This window comes from Saccostrea cucullata, unplaced genomic scaffold, assembly GCF_032062105.1.
Source record: "Saccostrea cucullata isolate Sc308-1 unplaced genomic scaffold, CSIRO_AGI_Scuc_v1 ctg532, whole genome shotgun sequence".
Classification (NCBI taxonomy): Eukaryota; Metazoa; Mollusca; class Bivalvia; order Ostreida; family Ostreidae; genus Saccostrea; species Saccostrea cuccullata.
This window is the reverse complement of record NW_026936742.1, coordinates 510,384-528,535: the sequence shown is the minus strand read 5'-3', so window position 1 is coordinate 528,535 and position 18,152 is coordinate 510,384. Positions and strand designations below refer to the sequence as shown.

The 18,152-nt window shown below is 32.6% G+C and overlaps 1 protein-coding gene across 3 annotated transcripts in view; it reads left to right on the top strand.

Moving 5' to 3' along the window:
• Positions 1 to 18,152, top strand: part of LOC134246429 (FYVE, RhoGEF and PH domain-containing protein 4-like) — a 50,158-nt gene that overhangs the window by 15,224 nt on the left and 16,782 nt on the right. For 2 of the 3 annotated variants that reach the window (XM_062728790.1, XM_062728789.1), the window contains exons 3-4: positions 4,891 to 5,088; positions 15,762 to 16,978. In XM_062728790.1, coding sequence (XP_062584774.1) covers positions 4,891 to 5,088; positions 15,762 to 16,978 — 1,415 coding nt within the window. Of the gene's footprint in view, positions 1 to 133; positions 222 to 4,890; positions 5,089 to 15,761; positions 16,979 to 18,152 lie in introns of those variants that run through there. The other variant, XM_062728791.1, reaches the window with a different exon arrangement.

The window sequence follows — 18,152 nt, the reverse complement described above, 5'->3', positions numbered from 1 at the left end:
AAATTGGTGAAATTTATTTTCAATGTATTCCGTGTTTTTTGATTGCATTCTTGGATTAACTTGGCCATGTGTATTGAAATTGTGAATGAAAGAAAAATTTTGAAATTACAAAGGATAATACTGAAATTCCAGCGAATTATTTTGACAAATGACGAGTAAAAAAGCCAAGTTTTACACCAGGTTTAGAAGGAAGACGATTGGCTCCATATCACCCGCTACAGGTTAGATTTACCACTACATTTGGGTGTATTACATGTATAAGGAAATTTTAAAACCCTAATTATTTCCTGGATTATAGAAAGGACAACATTGATACAACTTTTAAAATTTTAATTATCAGAAATAGAGATCTGCTTAAAACTTAAGAGAAAGGAAGGAAATTATTATGACAGCACATATATCATAGATAAGCTTTGTAGTATGTTCCATGTATATTTGATAAACTATTATTAACAAAATGTTCTTGTGAATGCAGCTTGAATTGTGTTTGCAAGATCTAGCAAAAAAGTACAGATTAAACCATTTTCATTGTGTCGTAACTCTAAGGATCAGCTGGGATGGAGCAATCTCTTGCAGAGTTGTGAAAACTTGTTTGTTACTCTCCAATCACTGCAATAGGCTTGCATCTAGATTTTTGACATGATTATTTCCAATTCAAAGTAAATTTTTTATATCTATTTAGTTTATATCTATCTTAAGTACAGAAATTTCGTATAGTCATCTAATTATGTACAGTTAAAACTGTCTAATTAGGTAATGTGTCAGACAGACAGACAGACAGGTACATTTACACTAATAAAATTAACCAAACACTTGGATGTATTGATATGGTTGAATATTGCATACATCATTTCCTATGGAGAATATTTAGCTTTATATTAGATACAGTGTATACATATTGGATCACATTATATTCACTTTACAAACCTCTAGTGATATGAGGAAGACGTAATTTAAGGGGGCACCTGTTTCTTCAGAAGAGGGGTCATTTCTGTCAAACTCCCACATAACAATGGGGGCCTAGAATTCTATTGTAAACAGACCTAGGTTTGTGTAAATCTAGGAAATGATATAGCAATCTGGATATAAACATTGTAAAAATCTCCTCCCAGACAAAGGGTGGAATATCTCTGACCTTCGACCTAATCATCCTCGCTAATGTGAAGCACCTGTCTTCCTGGAGTCATTTTTGAATCATCTTGAAATTGATGGATGTCTTCAATACCATCGCACTTTGAAAAATAACTGAAACATATGATTTTTGTAGCTCTCATGGAGTTATTCTGGTAAAATTGAATTTTTATTGGTATTTTTGGAAAGCTATAGGAGGAGGTTTACTATAAACACATGGCTTAAAATATCTGCTAGACCTTAAGCATCAAAGTTAGGCTGCTCCTAACTATTAATCAGTTTGCATTCATCAGATTATTAATGCAGTGAAGTGATTTATTTAATTATGTATTTTAATTGACTCATGCTCCAAAATTGGCTACATATTGCCTACAGAGGATAACTCTGTATTAAAGTAACTAGTGCTAATTGTAACAGGGACCGTTACAGATGTTCCCCAAACGCTCCCCAACTCCCTTTTGGTGCCATATTCCCTGTAAGCTTCATTAAATAAGACAAACTCGATGCATTTGAGACTTTAACAACGTTTACCCAGAAGTGTACAAAGTTCATTCAAATTTTAGCATTGCACGCCTGCGCATGTGAATGCATGTGCGTAATGACCATATCATCTTGTATACACAATCTATATATTTAAATATACTAAATATTAAAGTATTTAATCCAAAAGTATTAAAAAGATAGGCTCATTCAAGTGTTTTTCTGATTTTGCTCATTTCACATGCACGCACGTGCATACATGAGCATGGTAACCATATCTTCTTGTAGATGTCCGTTACATCTATCTATGTTCTAAATCTCACCCCGTTTGGTTGAAAACGAAGGGAGTTATAGCTGTTAAAGTTTCAGCCAATCAGATTGCAGTGCACGTACATGCACGTGTGTGCATGTGCATGGTGACCTTACTTTCTTGTAGTAGTCCAGTATATCTATCTATGTTCCAAATCCCATCCTGTTTGGTTGAAAATCAAGGGAGTTATAGCTATTTAAAGTTTAAGCCAATCAGATTGCAGCGCACGTGCATGCACGTGTTTTCATGATAATTGCTATATGTCATGTTGTAGGATATATTAATTCATGGCTATTTTCAAAATTTCAAAGGATTTCGTCAAAAAAGAAGAAAGATATTGAGACTTTATTTTCAGCCAATCAGAACGAAGCGCACGTGCATGCGCGTGAGATCTTGCTATATTGACCATGTCATATTGTCTATGCTTCTAATATATCCTTATATTATAAGTTTCAAAGCATTTCATCAAAAATTTTAAAAGTTTCGCCTATATCAATTAAATCGGTCATTTCACATGTTGCACGTGCACGCTCTTGCAAGCACGTGCGCGCAAAATGACTTTCGTTCCGCAAATCTACATAACATGTCTACTGACCCTATAAACATTTCACCTTAGTCAGTTGTGTAGTTTAGGAGATCATTCCCGGACAAAAAAGTACCCAGGAAGAAGAAGAAAAATAATAATAATAATAATAAGAAACAGAGTAAAAACAATATGTTCCCCAACTTCGTTTGGGGAACATAATTAAGCTAAGTTGTCTACTTCAGCTATAAACTGGTAGTCATTCATCACAGTATTTGTTCAAAAATTCCCAATAGTAATAGTAATTTTAGTGTGTTTTCCCTCTCTGTTCCAAAATGTTAATAGTTACTAACAGTTAAATTTATTTTAAGAAATGCAACAAAGAACACATATTTTGTTTAGATTTAAGGTTTGTCATCCCTTACTGTTCACTCTAATAAAATATTGTTTTTCCAGGAGAACTTCCAAAATAGGTAAATGCACCAAACTCCACTCTACTTGTACATTGAAGGAAAAAATTCCTTAGGTATTTATCTTAAAGAGGGTTATCTCTCTCCCAGAAGGTCCGAGAAACCTTAATAAATCTTAAATACTTCAGTTTTATACATGACGGTATTGAAATTTTCAATTAAAACGTATGAGGTACATTTAATGTAGTTAGTTTCATTTTGTTTTTGAAATTATACAAAAAAAAAAATTTAGAGAAAGGAAATTTTAACGTGTTTAGCCCCCCTCCCCCAGTAGGTATTATTGAAACAGATAGGCTTCTAGAAATATTGCCTTCCATGGGTTTCCTCCAAGACTTTGCCAGGCGAATCCACAAGAGACCTTAAGCTACCCTTCTAACACTGTCTTTAAATAGAATAGTCAGCTGACAGGAAACAGATACACTTAACAATGTTCACACTTCCCTCGGAATGTTTACTTGAAGGTTACTAAAAATAGCACTTGTCAAATGAATACACAATTGTTGTCATCTCCGTTACAGATTCTTCCTGGTCTGTTGAGCTCTACAGGAAACTTTTATTTATACATTTCAAAAAAGAAGAAGAAAATATTGAATTCAGAAAACTGTCATGAATGAGGGTTTAACTTTTATTTATGTGAGGGATATTTATCCTGATGTTTCATAAGGATTGTGTGTAACTTGATCTAACTGTGCATGGTGCATCTCTTTATTAGCAGATAGTTTATTTTTACTTATTTTTAATTTTTGACCGGTAAATATACATGTGCTTCTCAGGAATGAGAATTTAAATTGCCAGAAATTATTAGGTTTGAAAATTTATGATTTCAGTAATGCAAACTTTTTGATCTGTGAAAGATGTCATTTGGTTGTCAAATTCAGTGGGTGAAAAGTACATTATGCATATCTCATCTTCATGTAAATCATTTGTGTATATAATATCTATAATCTATATCTTTTCAAATTTAATATATTTTTTTCTATATTAAATTTTACAACAGCTAGCTGCTATAATGTACAGTATTAGCAGAATTTTTAGCGAGGATTTAATTTTGGCATTATTAGCGAGGGTGCCAAGATCGCTAAAATTGAATATCGCTAAAAATTAATTGTGTTTTATTTGTAATAGCTTCTTTAGTGAGCTTTTTAAATCGCTAAAATAACATCTCGCTAAAAATAAAATACCAATTTTTAAGGACAAATCGCTAAATTTGCGTCTCGTTAGAATTTCCACTTATACGATATGTAGATGACAAAAGAATGTTCATGAATAGAATGGACAGTATACTTTTTAAAAGATAAATTATACAATTTGCACATATTGCAGTTATTAAAATACACCATGTTGTGCCACTTAAGATGAATTAATATAGGGGGAATTCGCTTATTATTCAATCACCCTAGGAATGATTTTTTTTTTCCATGTCGGAATTTTATCATGATTTAAATGCTAAAATCTCAATACAGAGTCATTCTTGATAGTGAAGACATCATTAACCAGCTAGGAATAAGGGAGTAATATACATGTATTATATATAATAAAACCTGGGAGTTTCTCTAAGGCTAACATTTGTCATTGGTAGGGAAAAACATTAAAGCACCTTTGATGCCCTTATATTAGTCAGAGTTTGAATGATATGACATTATTTAAACTTTTTCTTCTGGCACACATGTATACTACCTGTATTACATATTCAGTGAATCATTTGTAAACACATAATGAATTTCAGAGGCCTGAATTTAACCCTGTCAAATATGTATTAGAGTTAAGGATCTGATAAGGGAATTCTTGTATGATAAGTGAATATTCAAATTGTGATAAATCAATGTATTTATTTCAAAAAGTCAAAATCTAGGCATATAAAGGATAATACACAAAATGGTACTTTTCTGTGGATTTTTGAATTTCAGGTTTAATTATTGCAAGCCGTATTGCATGTATTGAGACAAAAATCTCTAAAGGATGCCACTTTTTTGTAGAGTATCGAGATGGATTTCCTGTGCCATCTACAACTGATGATTTAAGCACCTTTGATGAAGAAGTTTTTGAGAGTTGCACTCGTACTGTTGAAGTTCCCCTAAAACCAAAAAATCAGCGAGCTGTGTCCATCCCAAACCTCAGTCACATTAGGTCAAGGTTATCCAGTATACAACTGCCCTCAAAGCTGCATCTTCAAGGTAAATCTAAGTCACATCAGGTCAAGGTTACTTAGTTTACAGCTGCCCTTCAACAGCTTAAAGCTACATCTTCAAGATAAATTTCAGTCAAATCAGGTCAAGGTTACTTAGTTTACCCTAGCTGCCCTCAAGCTCCATTTTCAAGGTAAACCTTATTAATCATATTAGGAGGTCAAGGTTACTTAGTTTACAGCTGTACCCAAAGCTTAATTTCAGTCACATCAGGTCAAGGTTAGCTGGTATACAATTGCCTTGGCTCAACACACCATCATCAAAGTAACAGTTTCCCATATGAGATATTCTTTACATTAGTCTTTATGGTAACACTTTTAGCTTTATTTACCCAGTCAACCTACAGTGAAGTTTTACCACATGTTGGTTTCTAAGCTGTCCTTGAGACTCTGACCTTCAGGTTTCCTTATGAAGGGTATTCAGTACATGTATTATTCAAATTAATGTTAGCTTATCTGCATGTTATCCTCTTACACTGCAGTAGAGGAATGAACTTTTGAAGGTTTATGGAATATTTAGTCAACAACACCAACCTTTTATACCCAGAGGATGTATGCTAAAATAGATGAAAGCAATTTGAGACCAACTGTTTAAAAACCATCTGTTTATGTATCTATAAAAAATAAAAGTGTCATATATCTCCTACCTTGACTTTTCAAGAGATGAATGTAGTTTTGTAACTTTTGTTAACCATCTCTTATACTCTGTGTAATATACTCTGTATGTGCAGGTATGTTAAGGGTATATTATCATGTTTTATTTAAGGCTGTGTTATTTTGATGGAAGTAGAACTTTGCCTACCTAATTAGATTTTTTTTCAGTGATAGTATGTGTAATAATGTTACTTTGACAGAAAATATTAATGTATAGAGAAAATTAGGCAATTATTTTCTTTACATGTACTGTATATATCATATGCATGTGTGTCATTAGAGCACATGCATAATATATTCCAAGTTAATTAGATTCTATTTGTTTTGAAGTGAATGCATGTACAATATGGTTCTTAAATCCTAAATCTCTATACAGTAAAACTCGGTTATAGCGAAGTCCTTGGGACCTGTGAATTTAATTCGCTATATCCGTAATTCGTTATATCCGTATAACGAATTCGTATAACCATTATAGCGAATTCGCAATATGCATGTTTATCTTCAAGTATTACTACCAAATATGTTAGGGAAGCAAATATTACAAAACACATCTTCGATAATAAAAGTTTTATTATGAATAGAATTTTATATACGAATGCTAAAAGGAAATAAAGTCAGTTTAGTTCATCAGTTTTTTGTAATCTTTGAAAGTTCGTTATAAAAGATGTAAATTTTATTATATTTAACCTCAACGGGACTCAAAATCAGTTCGCTATATCCGTAAATTCGTTATATCAGAGTCCGTTTTAACCGTAAAATTTAACAAAGATTTGTTAAGAATTTTGCCGGGGACACAGAAAAACTTTGCTATATCCATGAATTCGCTATATCCGTGTTCGTACTAAACGAGTTTTACTGTACATTATTTTAATAAAAGGAAGATTTTTTTATTTTTGCATATGTATAATATACAAGGGTATTCTGATAGTTCTTACATCATGTATATAATTTACATAATATTTAAAGTAGGAAAATTTTCCTGTTGTACCTTTAATTCAAAGTAAATGGAAGTGTACCTGTCCCAAGACTGATTGTATTGTTGGCATCATATTACAGATACACCCTTCTGATTCTTGATCGGGAAGTTATATTTTCAGAATGTAGAATTGGAAAGTATGGTTTTTCTATGCTACATGTATATATATATAGATACTATATAGACCCATACAAGTGAGTTCTGGGCTCAGAGTTGTCTATAGATTTAAGGAAGTTCAATATTTTCTTCCCCATGCAATTTTATTTTAACAGTGTATTAGCACAGTTCAGTATTTGGTGGGCAGTTTTATCAATGTCAGGTGACTAATTTGGCAGCTCTTGTTTATTAAGGATAGTTTTAAAACATGAAGACACAGCTGTTTTAGAAGAATTATTAATTGACAAACAAGTCGAATTTATGCACCAGAGGTCATAAAAGAATGGATGAATTATCCTGCAAGATCAATAACTGTAGATCAAAGGTCAAGGTTATTTGAAGACCATGAAGGTTAATGCTTGTAAATAACATTAAAAATGATAACATTATCAATTTGTACACAATGTTGTGGTTGACGTGAAATTTACATGAAAGACCAATAATATTAATCAATGGCTAAGATGATCTGCTGAGTTAACCTTTGGTTAACCTTGTCATATGTTTGTGACATCATAATGTATTTTCCCCGCTCACCATTAAATATTTAATAATGACATCACATACATACATTTAACATCACACATATCTTTGAATTAACTGGAAACTATATTGATGATGTTATTAAGATGACACTCATTAAAATTTAATCAAAAGATTTTATTCATAAAAATTTGTCACGCCCTTGTAATGTGGATGTGGACCTCATGCTCTGTCCACTTACAACTCAAATGCCTTGGACGGGCATGTTTCCTGATATTCGGTCAATAACCTTTAAGTAGATTCTAATGCATTTTCCCAACATGTAACATTGCACCTTCAGGATAAAACATCATGAATTTGGTTTTGTTCATAATTGCTTTACAGGCAAACAGGTATCTGATGATTTTTTTTTTAGCTTTTATTTTTAAAAAATTTACCTCTACTTTATTTATATTTAAGGTATAATCACAGTCCCATATGACTATGTCTATCTTCAGATTCTGAAATTTTTTTGAAAAAGATTTCCTAGCATTCAAAATGAAAATTTAATTATCAATCATTTTGAAAAAATTTTGTTTTCCATCTTATGAGTTCTTGTGGAGTAAAATGAATATTGTTTTCCTTTATGATTTTAGTAAATTAAATGAAACCATTGTCAGAAAACACCAATCATTCACACTACAAAACAGTGATTATGACATCATTACTCTCTAGTACTTTTATGCTTGGAAGCACACTGCCTTTCTGACAGAATGATATTTGTCCTAATGCACAGGTGATTGGAGGTATTTTTATGGCCCAGTATGTAAAGGATTTCATCTACATGCCTGTTTGCACACATAAACACAAGGGATCATTGTGTATTATAAACTGATAATATATATATGTATAGTAAGTGTGACAAGTGTCCTCGGCTATTATGGTGATTTCTGTAATCCCTGTTTAGTACATCCTGGTTAACACATACCACAACTCTCTCTCGGAACAACATAAATCGCTCGAGGACTTTATAAATATTCCACACCAGCATGTAAGTCTTCATAGTACATTCTTCTCTTACTGTTTAATGAATAACTTCTGATCAGAGTAAAAGAATTTGTTTTTCTGATTTCTATGATTATAAGTAAAGCAGTATTTGGTTTTCAGAAACTCAGACACAATAAGGATCGTCTAGCTTATTGTACATGAACAAGTTGTCGACATTAGAAATGTACAATGTATATATGTAGGCTTGCCAAATTTCTGTTTACCTACTAATGTTTAATTTACATATATATATGACAGTGACCTGGATTGTATATTTATGACATTTTATCTTTTTATCGAGGAAGTTTAGAATCTGACACTTTTGATGGACATACGTACATTACATTTTTGTCAGTGAATACTTCTAAATTGGGATTTGATCAGAAAAGAATTGTGCATTTATTTCAACTCTGTCAAAGTAAACATTTCATACTGTAAGAGGGAATTATTGGAACCTTTTTTGCCTTGAACATTCTGTTTAATTATTTTTTTTTTCAAAAGATGTCCATAGAACAGGGAAGTTTTAAAACTGTGTGAATAAATCATTCTGCAGTTTGAATTGAAGGTTCAAGAAGTTAACTGGCTCTTTCATTTGTGAACCTTGGCCAATCTGTTTCTCTTTTACTGAAGGAATTGTAAATCTACAGGTAGTATGAATTCATTATTTACCTGTAAGCTAAAATAAAACAACGTATTTAATTCCTCTGTGGAAAAAATTAAGCTATTTTCATCATGTTCATAGCTATAATGAGATTATGGTTTGTCAGTTGGTTGAGTACTAGCTCTCTAAGTTTTACAAGAGGCACAAGGTTCAAGTCCTATTTTCCTATTTTCTAGATTTTTATTCCTGACAGATGGTTAGATTAACCATCAGATCTAATATTTATCAAAGAGAGCTGCCTAAAATCTATAGCAGTAAAATATATACAGCCTAATTAATTAAATAGTCTATACTGAAAATAAATCCCTAACAGAAACTGCCTTGGATAAAGTATCAGTAAATGAAATACATATCCACCGTACATATGACCTAGTATCAGTAAATGAAATACCAGGGTCATTCAAAAAGTATGTGACCCCTAATTTTTTTATTTATGAAATCCATATCCACTTACATCCAAATTTAGTAAATGAAATTTATTTAACAACAAATCGAATAATTTGATTTAAAAAATTGGAATATATCTTCATATTTATAAAAGTTATTGAAGATTTAGGCTAGAGCAAAATGAAATCCACCGTAGCATATGACCAAAATTCAGTAATTTACCAATTTTTACTTTATATTATATAAAAGTAAATACCTCTATATAAATGGCCTATTGGTTAATAAAGTCCATTTAAATTACATGTTTAAATTTTGTCTTGCTATTTCTCAATTTCATGCTATCAGGTAATGTAATATATCGACATGTCGTTGTACAAGTATCAGAAACACATAATTAAAGGACTTGATTAAAAATGGAAAAAAAACATGACATTGGAGGATGTCACAGAGCAGCGAGTAGCAATAAAATTTTGCTTTGCATTCGGGAAATTTTTTTAACAAAAGTAAAAAAAATCTGTACAAACCAGGAAATATATGAAAATAAGCGGTGTATTTATATAAATATGGAAAATACAAATTTTGACTGGTACATGTACCTATTTAGTCGGAAAAATCCTTATGGAACTCCATATGACACATTGGTTTTATTTAAAATCTATGTCACACACCCTTCAGATGACCTATTGAAAATATGATGTGCGTTATAGCCTGTTGCAACCTTAACTGAATCGCAGTTACATGTATGACAGTCAATGAAATTCATATACATCCTCCATATGACCTATTCATAGCAACTGAAATCCATGTACAACCTCAGTATGTAATAAATGGATTCCATTCATATATACACTCTCCATATGACCTGTTGGTAGTAATTGAAGTCCATATGTATATTGTACACTCTCCTTTTGAGTGATTGGTAGTTAATGAAGTGCATATAAGCCCTCCATATGATCTATTGATTGTAAATTAAGTCCATATACACCCTCCATATGACCAACTGGTAGTAAATGAATACCTATACATATGGTACACCTGATGTAGTAAACTGTCAGTGTATGAAATCCATATACATCTTTCTGCTGAAGCTTTTGTCAGTACACCTTCCTTGTGACCTATAATTGACATTGTCTTAATTCGGTATTGACCTAGTCCTTGGATCCAGATGACCTTGTTTCAATGCCACTGAGATAAAATGTAAAGACCCAAACATTTTGTTTGTAAAGTGCCTGTTTGTTATAAATGTAATGTTAGATAAAAAAGAAAATGAAACTTTGTTCAGCTCTGATTGCCTTTTAGTGCTTGGTAGGCCTAATTGTGAATTTCATAAAACGGAGGATGTTTTTATTTGAATTAATATATCTTGAGATTCTATTGGACTATCTAAGTATCACACATTTTATCAATGCATAGAGTTTAATTGTTTGCTTTGGGTGAAAACAGGAAGTTGGCTAAATAGCTGTATCTTATAAGACTGCATGCATTATTTATATCATTAACAACATACAGATTATCTATGTCTGGAATTGTAATGTCCACTGGATAATTTGTTTTCATGTGCTAAATGGAAAAATGATCATTTGAGATGTATGTGGTAGGTAGCTGAATGTATACATGTCTTTAAATTAGCTTCTGCGAAAAATTTAGCATTACATGAATTGAACAGTATGGCCTTTATGTGAGGAAATAAATTTAGAATTAATGAAATCAGATGTTAGTAAAGATTTTTAAAATTTAGAAAGTATAAAGAAGGAGTATGTTTTTTGAGCATGCATGCACATTCAAGGTTGTGCACTTGACTTAATTTGGCTATCATCATGATCATGGTAACCAAAAATTTCAATAAATGATATGATACACTGATGTACCGGGTACATTGATATTAGAATAGCTTGCTATCATATAACTTCATAATTTTTGCAAGGTTTTTCTTGGACTACCAGTGAAGTTATGCTATATTGTTTTAGATCCTTTTATCAGTGTTGAAAGGGTTGGATACCTCAATGTGACTATGACAGTCAGTGAAATTTGTATATACAGTTTAATTTACATATTACCATACATTTTATACAAAAAGGTTGAAATCCATGTACAACCCCAGTATGTCATTGCTGTCATATATACACTCTCCATATGACCTATTTGATTGATAAATGAAGCATATAAATACAAACAGACAGTGCTATAGTAGTAAACGCTAAATGTGTTTTTATTCATTTGAGGTTTTTGTTGTTGACAAAGATTAGTCATACTTAATCATCCCATAAGGTCAAAATGCACACAAAACTTGTGAAAATGTGTCACCGGTCATATTCATATTGTCAGGTCTCACAGCATTAACGAGCATGTAGATGGAGTTATTCCCCTTTACACATTATTCCATGTTATGAACTGCATCATGAGATCTCTACATGTTTAGTGTTGTATATGATGTAGAAATGGTCATAAGACATGTTTTAAGCTGTGATGTGTCTCCCCTGTATTATAGTAGTTATAAGTGTCCCATTCACAAGATTATAGCTCCCTACTGACTGCAGACCACAGTGATGATAGGCATATAAGCATGTGAATTTAATACACCAGCAGCGACTCTTACATTATAATCCAGTTACACACTTCACAGTAAAATGTAAAGACTGAAACATTTTGTTTGTAAAGTAGCATGTTTTTAAAAGTAAATGTTTTCTTTTACTAAAAAAGAAATTTAAACTTTGTTTATATTGTTTTATTGCCTAGGGTGAATACAAACATGGTAAGCTCTAATTGTGAATAATGTTGATAAAGTCAGTACAAATATTTTTTCTTACTTTTCCTTCTTTTAAGATATTGAAACGAAACTGTGAATATATATATTTTAAAATTATTTAAGATATTAAAAAATGTTTGCTTTTTAAGTTAATCAGGAAGTTGGCTAAATAGCTGTATCTTATAAAAAATATTATTTATATCATTAACAACATACAGATTAAGTATGTCTGTGAATTTTTTTCCATTTACTGATAATTTGTTTTCATGTGCTAAATGGAAAAATAAAAGCTGATTATTTGAAGATGTAATCAAAATTCATTTTTGTAATATTAAACATAATTATAATCCATCTATTTAAGAATTGATTTATTTATATTCAAGTGAGTTGTTGTGAATGGATTTTGTGAATGAAATTGACATGACATGTGAGCATGGTCTTCAATGAATAATTTAAATTAATGAAATCAGATAAAAAAGGTTTTTAATGCAAATTTGAGTTAACAGTATAAAGGAAAAAAAAAAAAATTTTTTGAGAAGTCATGCACATTCAAGAGTTGTACACTTGACTTAAATTTGGCTAAAATCAATAGTGAAGTGTCATGGTCTCAAAAATTTCAATAAATGATATAGGTCACTGATGTACCGGGTACATTGATTGGCCTTCAAAATATATATATCATATAACTTTAATTTTTGTGTGTTATTTTGGAGTAGGAATACCAGTGAAACTATGCTATATTTGTTTTAATTAATTATGCAGTGTTTAATGAGAAGGATGGTATTGAATACATGCACTGATTATTGAGGGGGGGGGGAAAGTTCATTATGAAATGCTGTCATTTCAGACATCGTGTGTATGCTTTACATTTACATATTGTATTATTATACAATTTTATACTAAAAAGGTTGACCAGGGCAGAGTCACTTGCTGTCAGAAAACTTCAGACACCTATTTGATTGATAAATGAAGCATATAAATACAAATAGTCAGTGCTATAGTAGTCCACACTAAGATGTGTTAACCTTTGTGTCATGACCTTGACCCAAGGTTTTTGGTTGACAAGATTCAAGGTCACTGGAAGAAAAATTTCATATTTCGTGTCCGGTCATCCCATGGATAAACTTGGTAGGTTCTCATTTCACACAAAGACTTGTGATGACCCAAGGGTGTGTCATGACCTTGACCCAAGGTCATTTGGGGAAGTCTCACAGGTCATTTACGAGAAAAGATGGAATTCATGTTTGACACATATCTTGTTATGGATAAACTCTCTGGTATTCTCAGATTGTATATGTGTCAGAAAGGTCATTTGGGGAAAAGGTCACTGAAGAAAAATTTTAAGCTGTGATGTGTCTCCCCTCTATGGATAAACTTATAGGTTCCCATTTCACACAAAGATTATGACCCAAGGGTGTGTCATGACCTTGACAGTGATGATAGGCAATAAGCATGTGAATTTAAAATTCATGTTTGACACATATCTTTTATGGATAAACTTGGCAGGTTCTCATTTCACACAAAGATTGTCCATGACCCAAGGGTGTGTCATGACCTTGACCCAAGGTCATTTGGGGAAGTTCAAGGTCACTGGAAGAAAAATTTCATAATTCGTGTCCGGTCTATATCTTTCTTATGGATAAAGTTGGTAGGTTTTTCTTTCACATAAAGATTGCCCATGACCCAAGGGTGTGTCATTTGAAAGGTCATTTGGAAATGTTTTCTTTTCACTTTAAAATTTTAAAATATATTGTTTTATTATATCTTTTTTTTAATTAACTTGGTAGGTTCTCAATTCACACAAAGATTTCCCATGAAAGGGTGTGTCTTGCTTAATAATGTCATGATAAAGTTCAGGTCACAAAAAATTTTTTCTTCCTTTTCCTTCTTTGAAAACTTGAGGTTCTTATTTCACGAAAGATTGCCTATGAATATATATATATTTTAAAATTATTTAAATATTACAAAAATGATATTTCGTGTTTGATATATATTTATTAATGCAAAAACATTTAACACTATGTCATCCAATTGGACAGTTAGGCTCAGAGCGCGGCTCAAGTGATTTGAACAATTTGTCCGTTGTCTGGTTGTCGTTGTCGGCGTTGTCGGGGTCGTTGTCGGCGTTGTCGTTGTCCTAAACTTTTCACATTTTCATCTTCTTCTCAAGAACCACTGGGCCAATTTCAATTAAACTTGGCACAAAGCCCTGGGTGAAGGGGATTCAAGTTTGTTCAAATGAAGGGCCACGCCCTTTTCCAAGGGGAGATAATCATGATTTAGGAAAAATTATTGGCATTTTTAAAAAATCTTCTCCTAAGAACATTTTGTAGGAAAGAAACTGTGATTTACGTTAGACTTTGACAATTTTAGGGGTAGGGCGCGCGCCAAAATGGCACCCCCTTAAAGTTTTACATGGAATATATAGGCCAAATCTTTAAAAATCTTTTAAAATACTGGGCCAGGAAAGATGAAACTCATGTGGAATCAACTGGGTAGTAAAAATTCAAGTGATTTTTTGACCCCCGGGGGTAGGGCGGGGCCAAAATGTTTTTTACATAGGAATATATAGGAAAAATCTTTATAAATCTGATTATTTGGGCCAGGAAAGATGTAACTTAAAATTCATTTTTGTAGATATTTGTTCATATGATCCATGGCCGATTTAAGTTTTACATTTATATATAGGAAAAATCATTAAAAATCTTCTGTGAATGAAATTGACCATGACATGTGAGCTCATGGGAATCTTCAAGTGTAATAATTTAAACCCCCGGGGGTAGGGCGGGGCAAAAAAAAAGTTTTACATGAAAATATATACCAAAAATTTAAAAAATCTTCTTCTCACATTGAAACAGGAAAGAAAAACTCATTTGGAATCATCCTCAGGTAGTGTAGATTCAAGTTTGTTCAAGTCATGACCCCCGGGGGTAGGGCGGGGCAAAAATGGCCAATCAAAGTTTTACATAGGAATATATAGGAAAAATCATTAAAAATCTTCTTCTCAAGAACCACTGGGCCAGGAGAGATGAAACTCATGTGGAATCATCCTCAGGTAGTGTAATTCAAGTTTGTTCAAGTCATGACCATCAGGTCTCTGTGTGGGGGAATGGCCAATTAAAGTTTTACATAGCGTATATAGGAAAAATCTTAAAAAATCTTTTTCTAGGTCCAGAAGGAAAGATGAAACTCATGTGAAATTATGGCCTTCAAAATGTGTATGTGGGGTAAGTCGTATTGTTTTAGTTGTGTTGTGTGTTATTTTGGAGTAGGAATTACTCACTGGAAACTTGACTCATCATTTGGTGAATTAATTCATGCAGTGATTTAATGAGAAGGATGGTATTGAATACATGCACTGATTATTGAGGGGGGGGGGAAAGTTCATTATGAAATGCTGTCATTTCAGACATCGTGTGTATGCTCTTACACTTCATTATTGTATTTTATTTTTTTAGCATATAGAATATTAAACCAATGTATCTGTCATCATTATATTAATTTGATTAAGATGAACCCTAGTTCCTTCAAAGGTTTTATATTCATCATTTAATTTTTTCAATTTTCTCTTTTTAGCACCCTCAAAACCTAAGTTTCTGGACAAACTTTTCACCAATGTTGGACTGAGTAAGAAACTACAGGGCCGAACCAGAAATGGTCTTGTGATTCAGACAGTGACAACAGGAACAGCCGACTCCGAAAACTCAGAGGAGGATCTAATAATTCCACTGGAGAGAGATTCACAGGGATCAGTGAGTGAACCACAGACAGAAGTTAGCTCCCCTTGTGAGGAATTTCAAGAAAAAACCACGCAGTCCACACCGAGTTCTCCAAAATTATCGGGCATTGTTAAACGGAGACTTTTAGAATATCAGCAAATTGGGGCTGGGAATAGTGGACCAAGATTGCGATCTTTATCAACACCTTCTTCACCATCATTTAAAAAACGAGGATTTGTTCATCCAAGTCCGCAGGCATCTTATAATTCAAAGGGGGATCCCTCTCTTTCTGTGTTCTGTTCTGGATTGTCAAGAAATGAACAATTTCGGAAAACCGTCATGTCTAAAGGATTTGTGAAAGCACTTGTTAACCAAATAGATGGTAATTCTCAAAGTCCGGGGATAGAGGAAAAACCGAATGATAAAACAAAACCTGCAAACTCAGAATGTGAGAAAAAAGAAGAAGAAAAAAATATTCTAGAAATTCCAAATGTGAAGCCCTCAGATGTTGTGAAAAGTCAGAATTCGCCAAGAATCTCCAAAAAGGATATTGAAAAATTTGTGAAAACACCACCCTCTATTCATAAGAAACCTTCAACCAGACATGGTAGTTCAGATCATTCAAACTGTTCATCGGGGACAACTAGCCCTGTGCTTTCCCCATCAACCAAAAAACATGTGTTCAACAGTCATCGGAGTTCTAACTCCTCACAGAAAAGTAGTTCCTCAGACAATGACGTTGTGACGTCATCCCCCAGAGCTTCCCGCAAAAACAAAGAAATTGTTTCTGAGGAAGCAGGGAATACTTATGACAATGTTGAAGTGGTGGCAGAGAATGAAAGTAAAAGGGACATAAGCAGTAGTGACAAATCTCTGAGTTCTGGTTTCTATAGCAACGGAGTATCATCAGTTGGTCAGGAAACTGGAGGGGAGGAGGAAACGATCAAGGAGGGGACCAGTATTGGCCTTGACCCCGCAAAATTGTTTGACTCCAGTTGGTCTGATTCCGATGTTGGCAGCTTCAGTGAGTTTGATAGTGACCTGGAAGAAGAACACCCGGTAGAGGTCAAAGAGGTCATTATCATTTCATCATATTGTCTTTTTATGTAGTTACCCAGTAAACAAATACTTTGGTTTTATCAATATTCGTTGAGCATCAATTTTCGTGGATTTCGTTGTTGAGCAGATCAACGAATTCAAATGTTCATTGAATTAATAAATTTGATATTCATATGTATTTCAAAAGGCAAGGCCTTTGTAAGTCACAAATTAAAAAAATAATTCAAAATTTTCTACATGAAAAAAAAAAATCTGTTTTACAAAAAATCATTGTTCGAAAATTTTTTTCCATGCCAACGAAAATTGATGAAACCACAGTATTCAGAATTCCTATGGCTTCAAAAACAGTGATCAAGTTTAAACTTGTACTTTGAAGATCATTAAAAAATTTATACTGATTGAACAAACCACACAGATTGGGAGAAAAAAAATCCACCTGGAACAATTTTCAAAATTTTTTAGTTTTTTTTTAAAAATGCTGTTTAAATTTTTCCCTTGGTGAAATTTAAAAAAAAATGAAGAAAAAAGATTTTCATTTTTTAACTCGCAAACATTTCTTCCTTGTATATAGTGATTCCAATTGCAGAATCATTGTCAAATTATGAATGTTTGATTTTCAAATCAGTTTCATGATTCAGCCTCTTATCAAAATATTGATGTGAGCATATGCTGCATTTATTTTGCTCCTTGTGCAAATATCAAATGAAGCAAAATGAGAATTTCTCAGTGTTAGATAAATAACGGAAGCTTGAGACACTGCTATAACAATTGTGCAGCTGTAGTGCATTACTGGCGACTTGAAGACAAGCTTATAGATAATCAATGAAGTCCACTTTTCACAGACTACAATCGTGTTAGGGTAAAACTATGCACAAGAGAAAATCAAATATGTTGAACCCATTTAGAGCCTCACTGAACTTTGATCTCTCTTTGACCTGTTCTTGTTAAGAATGAATTATCTCTACTGTTTAGTTTTGAATTTGCAAACTTTGGATGTAAGGTTTGAAAATTCTGTACAAGAGGTTAAATAAAATAATGGATAATAAAAATCATGCTCCACGGCATCAAGATTCAATTTCAGAACTCAACTCAAGAATATCTTTAGGAAATTTTATGTTAATACCTTTACATTTAAGTCCTGTCTTACTTTTTCATGTCGATTTGATATTTTTTTATAAGTAAAAACCCA